Source organism: Aedes aegypti, unplaced genomic scaffold (assembly GCF_002204515.2).
Source record: "Aedes aegypti strain LVP_AGWG unplaced genomic scaffold, AaegL5.0 Primary Assembly AGWG_AaegL5_hic_scaff_56_PBJ_arrow, whole genome shotgun sequence".
Lineage (NCBI taxonomy): Eukaryota > Metazoa > Arthropoda > Insecta > Diptera > Culicidae > Aedes > Aedes aegypti.
In genome coordinates, this window is record NW_018736247.1 from 39,074 (window position 1) to 56,458 (window position 17,385).

The following is a 17,385-nucleotide window of genomic DNA, read 5'->3' on the forward strand; positions in this document are numbered from 1 at the left end:
GGTGGTAAATACTGGCATGGCGTACCATTGCACAGTGAGGAAATCGGGCTCCAAAACGCGACTAAATGCAATATCTCAGCTGGGTAACGGTTCCAGGAAATGATTTTGGCCATTCTAGATCGGAAAAGGGCTGCTGAACCGATTGGTTGCGGTCCCATTGACCGGAGACTTCGCCCTGGCCACCTAGAGCCCTGGAATCATCCTGAGTTCCTTACAGCAAGTAGAATTGATGGAACTGAAATAAACTGTCATGATTACGTTTTGCTGCGAAGCCGCACACGAAAATATTCTTACATGGGGGATTTAGTGAAATGAATGATTGCCGTTATGGCCATTTTATGGTTCCGGAGCAAACCCGGAACATCCGTCAAATTGGCAATATTAAAAAAAATATATTCTGATAGTTCCTCTGTCTCTTGTTTGTTAGAAATAAGTATTCTTACAATTCGTATTTAATAATCTGAATGTTTGCCCATTACGGCCATTTTATGGTTCCGGAACTAACCCGGAACATCCGAAAAAATGGAAATACTGAAAAAAAAAAAAAAAATTCTGATAGTTCCTTTGTCTCTTGTTTGTTAGAAAGAAGTACTCTTACAATTCGTATTTAATAATCTGAATGTTTGACCATGACGGCCATTTTATGGTTCCGGAAATAACCCGGAATATCTGTAAAATTTTCCATATTGAAAAAAAAAAAAATTATTCATATGTTCCTTGTTGATTAAAATTAAGTATTCTAACATATTGGATTTAGTGATATTAATGTTTGATCACTTTGACCATCTTATGGTTCCGTAATTAACCCGGAACATCCGTAAAATTGAAAAAAATGTTCTGATAGTTTCTATGTTCCATGTTAGTTTTAATTAAGTATTCTTAAATGTTGAATTAAGTTATATGAATGTTTGACCATTATGGCAATTTTATGATTCCTAAACTAATCCGGAACAACCGTAAATATTCCATATTGGAAAAAAAATCTGATAGTTCAGGAAGAATGCTAAGAGAAATCTTTGAAAGAACTCCTGGAAGTATTCCTGGAATGATTCCTGAAGAAACATCAGGAGAATCCCTGAAGGAACTCCTAGAAAAACAACTGGAGAAATCCATAAAGTAAAATCTCTGGAGGAACTTGAAGAAATCCTCTAAGGGATTCAAGGAAGAATTCCTGGAAGAACTCTTAAGGGATCTCTAGCGGAACTCCTTTAAGAATCTCTCGTGAATCGCTTGGAGGAATCACTGGAGAAGCTCCTGGAGGAATTTCTTAAGGGACTCCTGGAGTAATTCCCGAAGTAAATCCTGAAGGAAAATAACTCTTATATATTTAAAGGAACTCCTGCAGGAATTTCCGAAGAACCTCCTGGAGGATTACCTGAACGAACTCCAGGAGGAATTCCTGAAGGAACTCCTAGAGAAATTCTTGAAAGAATTTCTTGAGGTATTACTGAAGGAATTCCTAGACAAAATCATGGAGATACTCCTGGAGGAAACTCCAGAAGGAACTCTAAAAAAACCTGAAGGAACTTCTGAGGGCATTTCTTGAGGAACTGGATAAATTCCTGAAAGAACTTGAAACTTGGAATAATTCCTGAAGGATATATATATATACATATATTTTTGATTTGAGCTCCTGGATGAAATCCTTAAGGAACTCTGCATTGTCAGGGGCGGCGCTCTAAGCTAAACTGTGCTCTATGGCCCTCCAAACATTAGGGGGAATGGTCCTCCGGCAATCTAGGGGGTTTGTGTCAGGCTCTGCAAGCCTCAGCACAGGAACATTTATAATTGGAGGCTATGAACAACTCAAAGGGATTTATTTTATTCTTTCAGGTACACAAGGTACCAATGGTACGCCATGCCCAGCATTTACGAACCTGTATAACCACATTGATTCACATACACATTTACGGCTCCACTTTGCTACATGACACACGAGCCTTCGTTTGGACCCTCAATATAAGCTTTACAATACACATCTTCTATTTTCGGTATTAAACTCTCGTCAAACCAACCATCAAGAGCAATGTGATTGGTCAAAAACGGTCTGCTACAATTAGTGGGACTCTTATGCGTAGAAATTCCCTTAAAATGCGGTATTTCTAGACATAACAGTCCCATTTTGAATTTCATAGCAAAATTATTATTATTATTATAGCTTTATTAAGGAGATTTTCAGCCCTAGGCTGGTTCATCTCCGTACCTCATAGCAAAATTCAAATTCTTTCGCAGAAAACAATTCTTGACTATAAAAAACACCCATAGCCTTATATTATTATGAAAAAATTATTCAAATTTGTCATAACCTTCACCAATATGGAGCATAAAATTGCGAAAATCTTTAATCGCGTTTTTCTCGGTTTCATATTTTGGAACATGGGACATTTATGCGTATAACGGCAGTAGAGCACCTGTTAGTCTCTTAATTACATGAGTATTTGAATAAGCATTAAAAATCACGTTATAGAACAAATCAAGTGACGAATAAGATATGTATTTTATGATAATCACCGCTGACAGTATGTGCTTGCCGTGACTCATGCAAAAGAAGCCGCACACGTCGGCGAAACAGATTAGATATAATTTAATACAATAACCTCAGATTGAGCGCTTGTGCTTGCAACAAAGACCCGCACTTACCTACTTAGATCTACAGCTGTTTGCTCGGACCGTTTCCGGTCGGACTTCTACGTTTCAGCGTTTTATCAAACATACGTGTAACCGACAGTCGGCGTCTTGCGCGGTTCATTAGTTTGACACAAATTCCCACAATTAGATTTCAATTGAAGCGCCAATATTCGAACCGGAAGTCTCGAATTAAGAAACTGTCTCATCTTGACAACTTTTTCCGGGCGGTCGTTCGAAGCGATACGGTAGGTTGCAATAAACGAAATAACTGGGACCGGTCATGGAGGGACTTCTTGCTTTTTTATTTATTGTTGATTGGTTGAGCTCACAACTAAGTTTACTACAAATGCGACAATTGGGAATGATTGACGAGAACGAAAGCGGAGAAACAGAGCGACAAAAGTTTAAGTTACTTTTTCCAGAGTAGGAATGACGAAGACGACGAGGACTTCAACAATGATGAGAAAGATGAATGAATGAATAATGAATGGAACTGAATTCGGAGCGGAAAAGGAACCGTGGATGATGCGATGCCGAGAGGTGGGTCAGGACAGTATAAATTGACCGTTCTTAATCTAATTCAATTCACTACGGTTTCTCCACAATCATCCACGTCCAGTTTGTTGCTACTTCCCAAAGCTGCACCAACAGCTGATTGCGTGTCTTCGCGTTTCTTTTTCTGCAACCGTTGCCATCTTAGAGAGAGAGGGGGGGGGGGGGGGTTACTGGATCTTGGCTGGGATTTTCACGCAAATGACGTCCTTATCGCCGGATTTTAGTTCCCATTTTACCTCGACTGCCACCTGTTATTACAGAACAAATGCGGATGCAAAAATAAGAATACTGAAAATTAGAATTGAACTTACCTTTGGATATTGCTTCAGAACGGGCAACGTGGTGCTGTATTTGTGCTCGGTATCAGGGACCAGAGGGCATTCCAAACCGCTGTCCTTGCAGCCGTTGGGATTCGGTAGATTGAAGGGGACTTCCATCCCCAGGATGATGCCATGGACAACTGCTTTTAGTTCCGGTAGCTCTTCATCTGAAATGTTATTCAAATCAAAATTTAACATCTTTAATGATGGGATAACGGCTCACTAATTGGTGGAATAGAACATTGTTTTCTGGTTTAAACCAGGTTTCTGACATTTGATACGATTATTGTAAATATTGTACGACACAGTACTTACAGCCAGTGAGAAAACTTAGTAACCAAATGTTGTTTTTCCATACAAATGCCCAAGTTTGGGGCTCTGTATCTCAGTTTCTACTGGTCCGAATCGGGTGAAATTTGAAGGACCAAATACAAATAACCTGAAATTGTGCCTGTAGTGAATTCATTACATAGCAGTCATTGTCCAAAGAGTTTTGTAGTGCTGTTCAAAGACATAAGAAAATGCCAAAGAGATTTTTAATTAAATTCAAAAACGGTAAGTTGCGGGTGGTTGGTTTGCTTGGCAAAGTTGTTTACGTTCAGAAGTTACGTATATTCGCAAAACACACGAACCAATCATAGCTTACCGTTTTTGAAATAAATTAAATAATATCTTGATTACTTACCTGTGTCCTTGGACAGCCCTCTGAAACTCTCTGAAAAATGACTACAATTTAATGAATTCACTACAGACATAACATTCAAACTACCAGAAGCCGAGATACAGAGCACCAAACTTGGGCATTCCGTATGGATAACGTCGTTTGATTACTAACTTCTCTAACTCACTACGCACACTATACAACTTGGAAACAAACTCCAGGAATTATTACAGGTATTCTTTGATGTTTTATTAAGGAAAATCTCCAATGTTTTGTTTATAATTCTAAATCTAAAAGTAGGCTACATGGCCGACATCAGTCGTGTCACGAAGTGTGGTTCGATTCCTGCTCTATTTGGTGGAAACTTTTCGTCAAACGAAAAATGTGGAAAAATCCATCATTGGACTGCTGGGTGTTTCATGTTGTCCATTGCCTAATGTTGGTGATTGTTCAATCTGTGTAGCCTTAGTCTAAAGAGGGCATAAATTGCATTTCTTTCTTTCTAAGTAATTTCCCATGATTTCGTGAAGAAGTTCCTTTCGAATTTCATTCAAGGATTTTACACGTGAACGCCCTAAGGATTTATGTTTAAATTCGAATGAGATTACTCCAGCGAATACTTTAGGAATTCATGTGAAGCGTTTGAAAAAGTTCTTTCCAGGTACTTCTCACTCAACTCCTTAAGGTAATTTAAAAGAACCATAAATGAATAGGATAAGAGTACTTATTTTCGACCTATGCATACGATTTCAACCTACTTTGTATGAAAATCCAATAATGTGTACATAATTCTTAAAAAGGAGAATCAAAAGAGTAGATTTGTGCCTTTTAATTAATTAAAACCTATCTTTTGACAGATACGCGTATTTCGACTACCACTTGTAGCTTTTGTCAGTGTCAGTTACTTGCATCTTCGGTAAAGTGACCAGACGTCCCGGATTGTGCGGGACAGTCCCGGATTCAAGACATCTGTCCCGCATTATCGAGCGTCCCGGAAAACGTCCCGGATTCGATCAGTCGGCTTCTATCATATTTCGAAAATATTAATTGGAATGTAATGATGATTTACAAAAAACGTACAATATACGACACATTCATTTGAAAATCCAGGCAAATGAAGTAGGAGTTCAAAGTTTATTCTTGCAATTAAATGTTATCATTTCATAGTCCCTGGGCTTGGAATTATATTTTCCAGGGAGCGATGAATTTTGATAATTGATCGCTGTTGTCAGTAGTTTTGATTAGATGTTGGGTAAATTTCAAAGCAATGGCAACCTTTTTATTACAAAATTTAGATTTTATCTTCTGACCTAGAGATTCTGGTTAAACTACTGTACTATGCAGTTGGGCTGCACTGCGCTATCACTCATCAAAATTGCTTTTACTTCGGGAAAATATAATTCTAAACTGGCGAGAAGATTACAGACTGAGGGTGGGTTAGGAGCACAATTAGACCCTTGAATGTGCAATGTGGGGTAGTAATTGGGAATGCCATTGACGGTTTGTAATCTTCTACGAGGTTTTCGAAAACCAACAGGGCGCGTGCACCGGGTTGCGGATAGGAGCAAAGGGAGATCAATAGCATCTACTTAAAATAATAGAGCAAAAAGCCGTTCCATGATTAGGTAATGTTTAGCGATCTTCTATGGTGTTCTAGTACTATAAAATTCTTCACTCACTGGGAATTATGGCCTTGATAATATCAATAGTGATAAAAACATAAAATAATACCTAATACTTAATAAGTACAATGTAGCTTCAATATAGTAATAAATGAAATAAAATCAATTTTCTATACTTGACAAGGTTTTGAAGACAATAAATGAGTGAAAGAATTACCTATTAGAAAAGCCACATCAGCTAAGGCTATACATATACAAATGTTGGTCATAGGGTCATGGCGAGCATTCGGTATGTATGTCTATGAATGATTCTTATCTGATAGGGGCACTAGAAGACCACGCGGACAATTTCGAAACAAATTATGTTTATACATCGGTCTTACGATCCAAAAGGCTCAGCTATGCTGCAAAGTCATTTTGTAAGCTATTCATTATTACTGTTTAATTGTTTATAATTCTAACAAAACTACATAATTAACTCATTACTAATCACTGTTCCTATATTCTCTTTTTCTCTCCTTCTTGTCTATTGCATGATTATGAGCATCACTAATATAATGCATGAGCATGCACAATAAGAATAATTTCAGGATTGAAAGCAGTACATGGATACCTGGATAGAATAGCTTCGAAAAAGATGCTCAACATAGAATATTTCTGGTCAGGGAAGTAGCATCATCAAGGGTATGTAAAATTTTTCCATTAACTCATAGATCACTCAAACAAATGAACTAATAATATCAAATATTTTTATATAAATCAGCATCGTCAATCAGTGCAAAAACAGATAAAGTTTGTAAAGTTATCACCATCGATTGAATTGCGCTCTTTATAGTAATGTGCAATCAGTATAAAAATCTCCTAAAGCGTCGCATCGTGCCATCAGCAGCTCTTAGCATCACTCTCATATTGTTACTATTTTGTTGTTTATAAAATTTCTAGAAAGCGATCAGCATATTTTTTCTTGCTTGTACAATGGCCGATCTATTTGGAATTTTAGTCAAATCAAACTTCAACTCAAATTAAATTGCTTTCAGCACATTTACATTTTGCAGCATTAATCGCATTACTGTGTCAAGTCTTCTCCAATTCCCTATACCCTACCCCAACCCTTCTTATCCTTTCCGATGGTGTTCAAGTGGTCCGCATAGACTATTACGGCCATTACCTATCCCTTCCCCCGGCTTTGGACTGACTTGCGCTCTCATTGCCCCACCAAACGCTGCAAAATGAAAAATGAAATTAAATGTTATCATTTCATAGTCTTAAGAAGTAGTTTAAACTTTTCCAGTTTCAGGGGACCAACATTTAGTGTATAGGGCAGATGTTCAATCTTTGAAATTTGTTAGAGCATGGAAACAGTTTCACCCCTGGCTGTCATTTCAAATTTTGAATTTCTTAAGTTTTTTTTTTCTATAATTTGTAAATATTTTATGAAAATCAATTTTGTTAACTTACATACAGTCAGTGACAAAAGTTGGTTATCAAGTGCTATTTTTCCATGCACAGTGCTCATATTTGAGGCCTTGTATCTCAGCTTTTGGTAGTCCGATTAAGCTGAAAGTTCAGTATCGAACTACCGAGAGACTTCAAAATTTAATTAAAAAACGATCAGTTGTGGGTGATTGGTGTGTTCTGATAAATTGTGTAACTTCTGAGAGTAAACAACTTTGCCCAACAAACCAACCACCCAAAACTTATCGTTTTTTATTTAAATTTTAAAGTCTCTTGTGTACATACCTTTGACAACCCTCTGAAACTCTTTGGAAAATAACTGCAATGTATTGAATTCACTACAGACAAAACTTCAAGTTGTTTGTAGTTCGTCATTCAGCCAAATCGGATAACCAAAAGCTGAGATACAGACCCTCAAATTGTGCATTTTGTATGGAAAAACAGCAGTTGATTGCTAGCTTTTGCCATTGACTGTAAATCAATGTTGTCTAAATTAGTTTCACAATATCTAAATTCATAATAATATTAAAATAAAGTTGTAATAAATGATCATTTTGCACCCTGTTTTACGACACCAAAAGTATAGACGTAGTGGTTCACATATTTGGAAAAAAAAAATCTAATGATTTTCGTTTCAAAACATTAGATTACAAAACCGTGATTTTCTTAGGTTATGACCTCAAAAGGAAGACAAATATCACGTATCGTGTGATGTTATATGATACATTTTGAAAACTTTTATTTTTGTCCCGGATTGAAGCAAAACATATCTGGTCACTTAAATCTACGGACACTGATGAAAGCGACGCGTAGATCAAAAGGTAAGCAATTAGGGCGGAAATCAAAGGTACAATAATTAAATCTACTCTTTTGATTATTTTTATTGAGATTCTGCTCAAAGGGTTCAAATACGCAAAAGAGATAGAATTCTTGTAGGTCAAAATTTATTGCTTTTCCCCTACTTTTCAGCTATCTTCACAAAAAGAGTAACTCATGGGGTAACAAAAACTTTCCAAGGAGTTTACAAGTGGTTTCAAAAGGACTATTTTGATGCATATTTGAACCTGCTGTATAATACTGGTCTTGACGGAATTATTGGGAGAGATAACGGGCATATATGTGGCACGTTATATCTGGTCGAACATGTTCCTAAGCTTTGCAGACGAAACGGACATCTTTGAAACTACCGATAAATTTCATTCAAATCATCTAGTTACCTTTTGAAGTAATTATTTAGGGAATTTTTCAGACATTTCCTGTTCTGACATTCCATTATTCTCCAAGATTTCCTCCAAACTTTTCTTTATAAATCCCTGTGTAGTTCAGGGACTTATCAATGAATTAGTTCATAAATTTCTAAAGGACTGGTTTCTTAAGAAACTCTTGAAGATATTTACCTATAAATTTGGATACTCTCATCCATTTGGGAGATTCGGGAAATCTCTGGGGATTCCAAATGCCGGGGAATACCCAGGAAATTGTGGAATTCACCGGGAAAAGTATTTATTCCAAACACAAGAGTAACGATTTGTTTCAATTTTTGGCAGATAACTGGAGACGTAATTTTGACAGAAGGTACCTACACGCCTTGCCTGACAACTCAAACATCGACTAATGACCAACTTTTAATGATTCCCTACTTTTGGAACCTTGGGCATTAAGAGTTCCTGTTTAATAGATTTTTTGAGATACTTGTTCTTGGTGAAGACTGTGATTACTAGATTGAGAAGTACTTGATCTATGACAAGGTCCCCATGAGGTCCCTGTTGAGTCTTTACGGATACCTATATCTGCATATTATCAGCGAGTCCTTTCAGATATTTTCTCCTAATGAATTATGAGATCTTTGATGGATGAATAAATGGTGATATCCTTGAGTTATTCTTGACAATATCTTAGATAGATTGATAGAATGATGCTGCTATGCTTCATGTCAAATGTTTTAGCAAGAAGAACAATCAAAATAATGTTTTGGCGGCGTATCATTTCTGCTAAACAAAACCCGTAGTGGGACTACTTGATTAACACTAAATACTGGAAGTTTACTTTAACCACGCCAAATATTTCCTCCAACGGATCCGAAGTTGTGATTTGATAAAAAAATCTTATGAACTTGAAGATACTGCTTCGAAATTCGAAGTTTGAAAACGATTATTTTGAAAAATTGATGAGAGGGTGAAGCTTTGATTACGCAGTGCGTTCAATGCACGAACATACGTGCAAGTTGCACGTATGTACACGAACCACTAGCAAACTTTTTTTTTGTGTGTATTCAAACATGTTGATTCATCGAACTAAATTGCATAGCAACCTTAGAAAGTTATGTAGTACGAAGAGTAAGGAAGTTGCTTGACTGAATGGGTCAAAAAATTTCCTACAGAGAGTCCCCTTTGAAATCAACCCGGTGCTAGGCAGCCATGTTTTCGTGGTCAGCATCAAACTCAAGAGCAACAACGTACAATGGCCTAATCATATTAGGGAATTTTTCCTCCAATACTAAAATGTGTTTCTAGCTAACCACTTCAACCCAAATTGACTTGCTGTACTGCAATCCAATAGTTTGCAACCGTTTGTTTGTTCGAATAACTGTTGTTATGCGGGAAAAGAAATTTTTCGGAGGAAAAGATTTCGCCATCATCGATTATTATTCCTCAAACGGTTATTTGTTTACAAACATTGAGCTGTCAGTGGGAACCATTTCCCATTAGGAACCAGAGATGTTTGCTCTTTATTTTTCAATGGGGTTGTATGGGCGGTGTCAGGAGGCTGTTTGAAATGACATCTCTTCTTAACTGCGTACTGCGATCAGAAAAATGTGATTTACTGGACCATTTCTAAGAAGAAATTTTCTACGCATCGAGATAGGCGATTCCTTTTTTGTCAGTAGGAACCCAGCCTTCAACCAGGGATTTTACCAGATTTTTTTTCCAAGGTAATCTGTACAATGACCCATACTACGATTTCTGCATGGATTTCACTATGGATTTCACCAGAAATTCCATCACGAAAAACTTTTGATCGCAATCAGATTTTTTTAGACCGGATCAGATAGCGCTTCAGGAAAACCTTAAGCAATTCCTCAAAGAATTCTTTCAGAATTCTACCAGGTATTTCTCCAAGGAAATTTCCAGGTCCCTCCATGAACTTCTCCAGGGATTGCTCCAGAGCAGGGACGAAAAAATCATGCTCACTATATTCAATTCACTGACATTTATGCCACCAACAAAGTAACCGCACCACCACTAATATAATTCTACCCTCATGGCACGAAAGTAGATGGAGAAAACATACAATGATGTCCAATTGTTGTTGGTGTTTTCGATCACCAGAAGCAGAAAAGCGTCAGTTTTAGAAAACTGAGGATCAATCCCGCATAGAAAAACACAGTTTGTCAAACATTTCAAACAGTAAAGTTCTTCTAACCGAAGTGGTTAATGTATCACGAACAGTTGCTTTTACGTTGAACAATAAAAGAGTTTTAGGTTTCAACTATAAATAATTGTTTGCTAATGTATACCAATTTGTCATAATAAATCATATTGTACAGACATTGTTGAACGGTATGAGAATGGAAACTAAGGAGAAATAGTTGAAATGTAACTTAACATTTCGTTGAATGGTTCGTAATAATATTTCGCAACACACTTTCACATATGCATTTCACTATACATTACTTATAACTAACAGTTTGGCAAATTGTTATTTTCTGTACACGTTACAAAATAACACAACAGCTCTGTAACTTTTAAACTGGCGTTTAATCCTACTTCACACACATAGTGAATCGCAGAATTAAATTTACTCAAATGTAAACAGGTTTTTCAACGAGATTTGTAAAAATGTTAATAAAGTTATGCCGTTATTTGAAACTCATAAGTTTCTACAAGTTCCAAAAGTTCAGTTAGAATAGCCGTTATGTAGAATTTTTTAAGCGTGCCTGCTGTTGTATTTACCTTTCAGTGAAAAAATAAATGAAAAAAATGTTCCAATATTTAGAGTGCTCTAGAGTGCCAAATACGTTGCTCCGCGCCATCAGTTCCTGTCTAAATCCTGCCGCAGCTCACAACAATTCGGTTTTCCATTATCGCTCCGGTACCATGTGCCCACGGAGACGAAAAAATCGTCTTTCCCCGGCAATTTAATCGCGAATGTGTGGTAAATTTCCGTTTGGAGAATTCCTCATTCATTTGGAATTATATGTGCAGAATCGTCGATAGAAGGAGAGTGGAAATGACACAGGTAGAGCCGAATGGCCACCTCCGACGGCAGCAATCTTAGCGACCTCGTAGTTGGTAAGTTTTTGTATCTATATGTAATGTTTTTTTTACATCTTTTTTTTTCTCCGGTAGAACATGATTTCTTTTGATGACGCGCACGAAGATGGGGCAGCCTCCAGGAGCTTCCATTGGCCCCGCAGGGAAAAGATGTTCGGTGATGCGAGTTGGATAGAACAACGAAAAGAAATGTTTTCACATGACAGAACAATGAACAGCAATCACCTAACAATCACTTCGTACATTCGTGAAATAAACTAGTTAAAAAAGGCGATTCCAACATTACTTATGTTTTTTTCATTTTTATCAAGAATCATCAAAACAGGAGGTACATGCGGTAAAATCTTATGGTATAAACACATACCCACATTATAATAAACGGTGAAAAAACAATAACGCACAGTAAATCAATCATTATAAATACATTATTCGTTTCATTTCAAGGTTTAACAGTTTAACAATTCTGCAACTGTTTGGGTTACAGTGAATTGTGCAGAAAATGGATGGTAAACCGGTCATTTGGCAAATTGTTTTCGAAAAAAAATGTTCGAGGAAATCTGCGTTTTTAAATGGTTACATAACTTAACCGCCTATTCCCCATATTGTTATTTTCCGGATTACTGTTCATCAAACTGTTAAAACCGTTACCGGTAGAGTTGATATATTGTTTATTTGGATGTTTTAGGGAATTATTCAAACGTGGTTGCAAATGGTTACGAATGGTATGGGGAACAGTATGAATATGGTTTATAATTATGCGGGATATGTAATTAAAAAAATATATGCTGTGATACGGGAAATTAACGATTCGATGCACGGAATCGATAATATTGACGCGTTTTTAGTTTTTCTCGAGTGAAAACTACCGTTTTGTCTCAAATTCCGAACATATTCATATTCCGAACACTCTGTTTTTGTATGGCGATTTAGTTGAAATGTTTCGCTGAAATATGTCATCAAATAATCAGGAAATGGTAGTCAATTGCAATTCAGTTTTAACGTCCTCAAATCTATTTAATACCTTGGGAGTAGTGATGATTCTCTAGTTCGAGACCAGTAGAACCAGCTCAGAAAAATTTGTTTGCACAATTATTCATTCGAATAGGATTTATTCGTGCTGTTCGGAATTTGAATCAAGGTGTTCGGAATATGATACAGAATGAACACACTGTTAGGCATTTGAATCAAAATGTTGTTCCTGAGGCAAGTGCTTTGCCAATTAATTTTGTAAGCGATTTCTCATGATAATCCTGCAAAGATTCCTCCAGAAGTTCTTCCAGAGTCCACCAAACATTTCTTCAGGAAAATATCTACAGGGGTTCTTGCAGAGATGTCTCTAAAGATTTCTCCATTGGATACACTGAGGACAACTTGTAGAATTACTCCAAAATTCCTTCCAGGATACATGCATAGTATTCTCTAGGTAGTCCTCTCGATTTTCCTCCAGGATTCTCCACGGATTGCTTCAGGGATTCTACCAGTAATTACTTCACGAATTTCTCAAGAGTTTCCTGCAAGAATTCTCCTAGAGATAAAGCAAAATCGCTAAATATTTGTCTAGAGAATTGTTCTTGGTCTCTTGAATGAGCTCTGGAGATTCCTTCAAGTACTCCTCTAGAAATACCTCCAGAGAATTTTCCAGAAACTCCTTCCCTGAAGATTTTTTTGGAGAAAACCTTAATTAAATTCCTAGATAAATACTTGGAGGGATTCTAGTAGCAATCCCTAAAGGAACCTCATAAAAATATTTAAAAATCTCTGTTGGAGTTTTTGGAGGAATCCCAAGAGTCATCCCTAGAGGAACTTCTGGGAGAATTCATGGAGAAATCTCTGGTTAAATTTCTGGAGAAATCCCTGGAGAAATTCTTGTCGAAGTTTTTGGAGGAATACCTGGCAAAATCTCTGAATGAATTCCTGAAATTTTTAGAGCAATCTTTTGAGGCATTTTTGGAGAAATCCCTGGAAAAAATAATCATGGCGTTATCCTTGAAAAAAATTCTGGAAGGATCGCAGTAGAGACTTTGCTGGAGAAATCCATGTAAAGAATTTTCAGGTATATTCGTAGAACAAATTCCCTAAATTATGCAGATAAACTTGAAAAAAATCTCTAGAAAATGCCCTAAAGAAATTTTCCTGGAGGACTCTCTGGAAGAATTTTCTAGAGAAATCCCCCGAGTAATGCAGCGGAACTCTATCGGAACTGTTAGAGATAATAAGATTATGATTAAAAATTATTCCAAAGGGAATCCTTAGAGAATTTTTTGGAAAAATTCATTAAAAATATCTCTAAAAAATACCTGGAGAAACCCCTACTGTAGAGATTTGGAGAAAATTATGGATAAAAAACGACCTACTGGGTATCTAATGTTTGTTAGATTATGATAAGCCGTACTATTACAGTCAATTTTCGTTCTTTGCACTATCTTTAGATGGGCCCACCTAAAACGAAGATAAACGTCACTTTTTGACATAAGGCAATCTGACGTTTAATCACCTTTCTCTTTTCTGCACACGCACTAATCTTCGTCGCTTCATCCACAAATGTCAAATGATTATGTCAAATTATGAAGGGGGCATAAACTAAAGCAGGGCGTGTTGGGTTGGAAACCACTGCACTCGTTGCGCCCCTATCCCTTGACTACTGCACTGTGCTGATCGAAGTGACCGATTGGCAACCATATTTATTTTTCATTCCAAATGTAAACATCAATTAATTCAAGAGTCAAAACTTTTGAAAGAATTTTTTTCACAATTCCTTGATTCCAATTTCCTTGAAGAATTCCTCCAGGTTTTTTTTTCTGGTGTTTCTTCAAGAACCCTCTCAAAAATTTTCTCTTGAATTCCACCAGTAATTAATACAAAATTAAAAACAAAATCTAGCAGGTTACTTGAAATTTCTCATGCTCCAGGAATTTCACTATGAATTACACCAAGGATTTTTCTTTAATTATTGTAGTAATTCAACCAAGTGTTTTTTTTTTCAGGAGTTCTACTAAAATTGCTCCCCGGTTTTCCTCAACAAATGTCTACTAGAATAACTCCAGAAATTCATAATGAGTCCTTTCATGAATTCTTCCGGAGAATACCCCTTCTGCCCCCGATGTCTTTCGGAAATTACTTTCAGCTGGGACAAAGCCCGATATTTAACTATGAAATTCGCAAAATATATCAGCAACTATTTCTCCTAGAATTAATCCAGGTGTAAACACACCTGATCTGTTAAGTTCTCTAAAAATATGTGTTAAAATCTTGAAAAAATCCAGTAAAGATTTCCTGGAGGTAAAATTTCTTGGGTTATAAAATACAATACTTCATGGTGAAATCCTAGGCGAAAAAGCTCTAAATAAAGATTTGCTACCACTCCTGGCTTACAATTGTCACAACGGCAAACCAATAATGTTATGCTAAGCAGTTATTGACTCACAATTTATATGTACATAATTTTGAAGCAGATCATCATTAACTTTACCCTGTTAATACAAAACAAAAAACAAATCCAACAAATCTTACGGGTACATCACGTAGTAGCAAAGCGATGCAATGACACATCGTTCTACTGTACCTTACTACGGCTTCATGCTTTCCACTCGCCAACTGTGACTGTCGTTCTAAACATGCAAATATGATTAGATCAGCATGTGTTTCATAAATAACGCTTCTCTCCTATAGCGAGTCATTTGATTATGTGATATTGTTTGAGGACGACCCCTCTCGGCTCACACGCTATATCTTAAAATTGGGATAATTGAACAATCATGGAACGCACAATGTATCGGATATTGATATAACTATTCTATAAGGTATTCATTGAATAACTTTCAAAATAGAATCAACACAACACGCAAAATTCATTGATTACAGAAAATTTCAATAGACCCCTTTGTAGCCGGTCAGCGACTGATTAAATCTCAAAGCTTTCACGCGCAATTTGCGTTGACAATAATCCGCGGAAACGCAGTAGCTCGCTACAAACGAAACCGAATGGAGCATAAAATGAATTCATTGTTAAACTGCCGGAGCTGTCCAGCGAACTACAGTGCAGTGGTAACAATGGTAATGGAAAGGTATAACATATATGATTATCGTTAGCAGCGTCAGCGATGAGATTAATTAGAACGTTTGACCGTGACCCGCGAGAGAGAGACCGACACAAACACGAAATGTCATTATTTCATTAAGATCAATCTTAAAAAGATTCTGACTATCACTTTGAGCTGTTAGATCGTCATAGCCGAGTAGCAGCCGCACTGGGTCATTACACATTTGTCGCGATGATCTTGATGACAATTTAGATTTCCAAAGAAAAGGCCAACCGTAGGATGAGATCCTTCAGAACGGAAAGCCGCACACTTACCTGAAGTGAAAGTGATCGAGATGGTTGCGTTGGTATTTCGCTTCAGGACGCAAGCTGGTTCATCCAAATTGCACCGGGACACTTCGACTAAGCTGTAGTTTCCGATGGTGTTCTCGTCACCTGGAATTACGAGTTACACAAGTTTTTTTTAACGAAACTTCAACTCAAAGCTCGCGATTTTTCTCGAACGTTTCTCACCGCAATTTTCGAACTGCACTCCTTGAACTCCGAGGTTGTTAAAGACCAATGCCAGCAGCAAGCCTACCGTTGAAACTGATAGCGATTTGTACATGACGAAGCTCTTTGGTTTGATCTGGCTTTTCGTTATCAAATTCGTAACTGTGATCACTGTTTTTGTAAGACTCGACCGTTCGGTTTGGCTGTCGGCAAGGAACTGTCTCTTTGTCGCAGATTCGGCGATGTTTTTGCCTATCCCGCATTGGGAATGGATGTTCTGATTCTACATGGAGTAGACTGGTCGTTGGCGAAGAGAATGCTCTGCAATTGGAGCACATTCTGAGTCATAAAAGGCGTGCATGTAGAATGTGAGCTGTCTGTCCGGCTGTCCGTCCATGTGCGTTTCGAATTTAGGTTTGCATTACATTCTACCTTAATCTGCTTCGTTTTCGGCTATCCAGAACGATGGATTCCTACATTACACAAATTGGGCTTGTGATAAGCGCAGGGTTTTGAATGGTAGTGAAGCATGACATTTATTTGTTCTGTTTTGTCGTTTTAGAGCTTACAAAAAGTATAACTATGGAATGTGAACTAATTGTGCTGACTCCATTGCGTAGATCTTGGAGCAAAACAAAAATCCCACTGGTTTTTTTTTTACGAAGTGAACGTCAAAGATGATTAAAAGTGACAAGGTTAAAATTTCAACGTATTTTTCAGAAATAAAGAATAATTATAAATTAACTGTTATTTGAGCAGGATAATTTGCCAAAGCAGTTGCGAGAATACGTTCTAACTATTATTAAGAAAACAAGATTTCAACAGACATTTTAGGACCCTATTGAAAAAAATGGCTCAGCGACTCGTTCGAGTAGCAGTAAAGAGCCACCAGTTCAACCCTTGGAAATTTCTGTTCGCGTTTGTGAAGCAGTTAATGTGTGATCATTGCGGAACTGGCGTTGCGGTAGCATATTTCAAAACTTCGGTCGGTTAGATGGGTACTGTCTTCGGGAGATTGTACAGGACAGTGCTCGCTTCCTTTCAGAATTAGTCATGGTAAAAAATTCCACCACTACGTGGCGCTACTTTACAACCGCACTTCCGGTGTTATATCATTGAGGGATATCTCGGAATCTAAACGAGATAGAAAAGATTTGTCTTCGAGAAAGTTGTTCAGAGTGAGTAGAGCTTCCCCAATGGATCCTGCAAAATTACAAATTCATCCACTATGTGGCACAAGAGTATCTCGAGATATCTTGAAATCTAATCGAGATGGAAAATTCCTGTCTTTTAAAAAGTTGTTAAAAGTTAGCAGAGCTTCCCCGAGACACCCTGCAGA

At 37.2% G+C, this 17,385-nt stretch overlaps 1 protein-coding gene and 1 long non-coding RNA gene across 2 annotated transcripts; one reads left to right on the forward strand and one right to left on the reverse strand.

Moving 5' to 3' along the window:
* Positions 1–2,906: 2,906 nt before the first annotated feature.
* On the reverse strand, positions 2,907–16,281 carry LOC110681201 (protein NPC2 homolog). Its single transcript, XM_021856982.1, has 4 exons — positions 16,068–16,281; positions 15,870–15,989; positions 3,495–3,670; positions 2,907–3,431 (listed from the first exon to the last, which is right to left on the reverse strand). The coding sequence occupies exons 1-4, from the start codon at positions 16,159–16,161 to the stop codon at positions 3,351–3,353; spliced, it is 471 nt and encodes a 156-aa protein (XP_021712674.1). The 5' UTR covers positions 16,162–16,281; the 3' UTR covers positions 2,907–3,350.
* Positions 10,759–11,800, forward strand: LOC110681202. The gene is made up of 2 exons (XR_002503120.1): positions 10,759–11,533; positions 11,591–11,800. It is a non-coding gene; the product is annotated as an uncharacterized LOC110681202 (long non-coding RNA).
* Positions 16,282–17,385: the final 1,104 nt, after the last annotated feature.

What these genes read in the sequence shown, in the direction of transcription:
- LOC110681201 (XM_021856982.1), bottom strand. Translation starts at nt 16,161, where the DNA reads ATGTACAAATCGCTATCAGTTTCAACGGTAGGCTTGCTGCTGGCATTG. An exon ending in AGTGCAGTTCGAAAATTGCG is followed by an intron (nt 15,990 to 16,067) that starts GTGAGAAACGTT and finishes TCGTAATTCCAG; the next exon opens with GTGACGAGAACACCATCGGA. An exon ending in TTCTGAAGCAATATCCAAAG is followed by an intron (nt 3,432 to 3,494) that starts GTAAGTTCAATT and finishes CTGTAATAACAG; the next exon opens with GTGGCAGTCGAGGTAAAATG.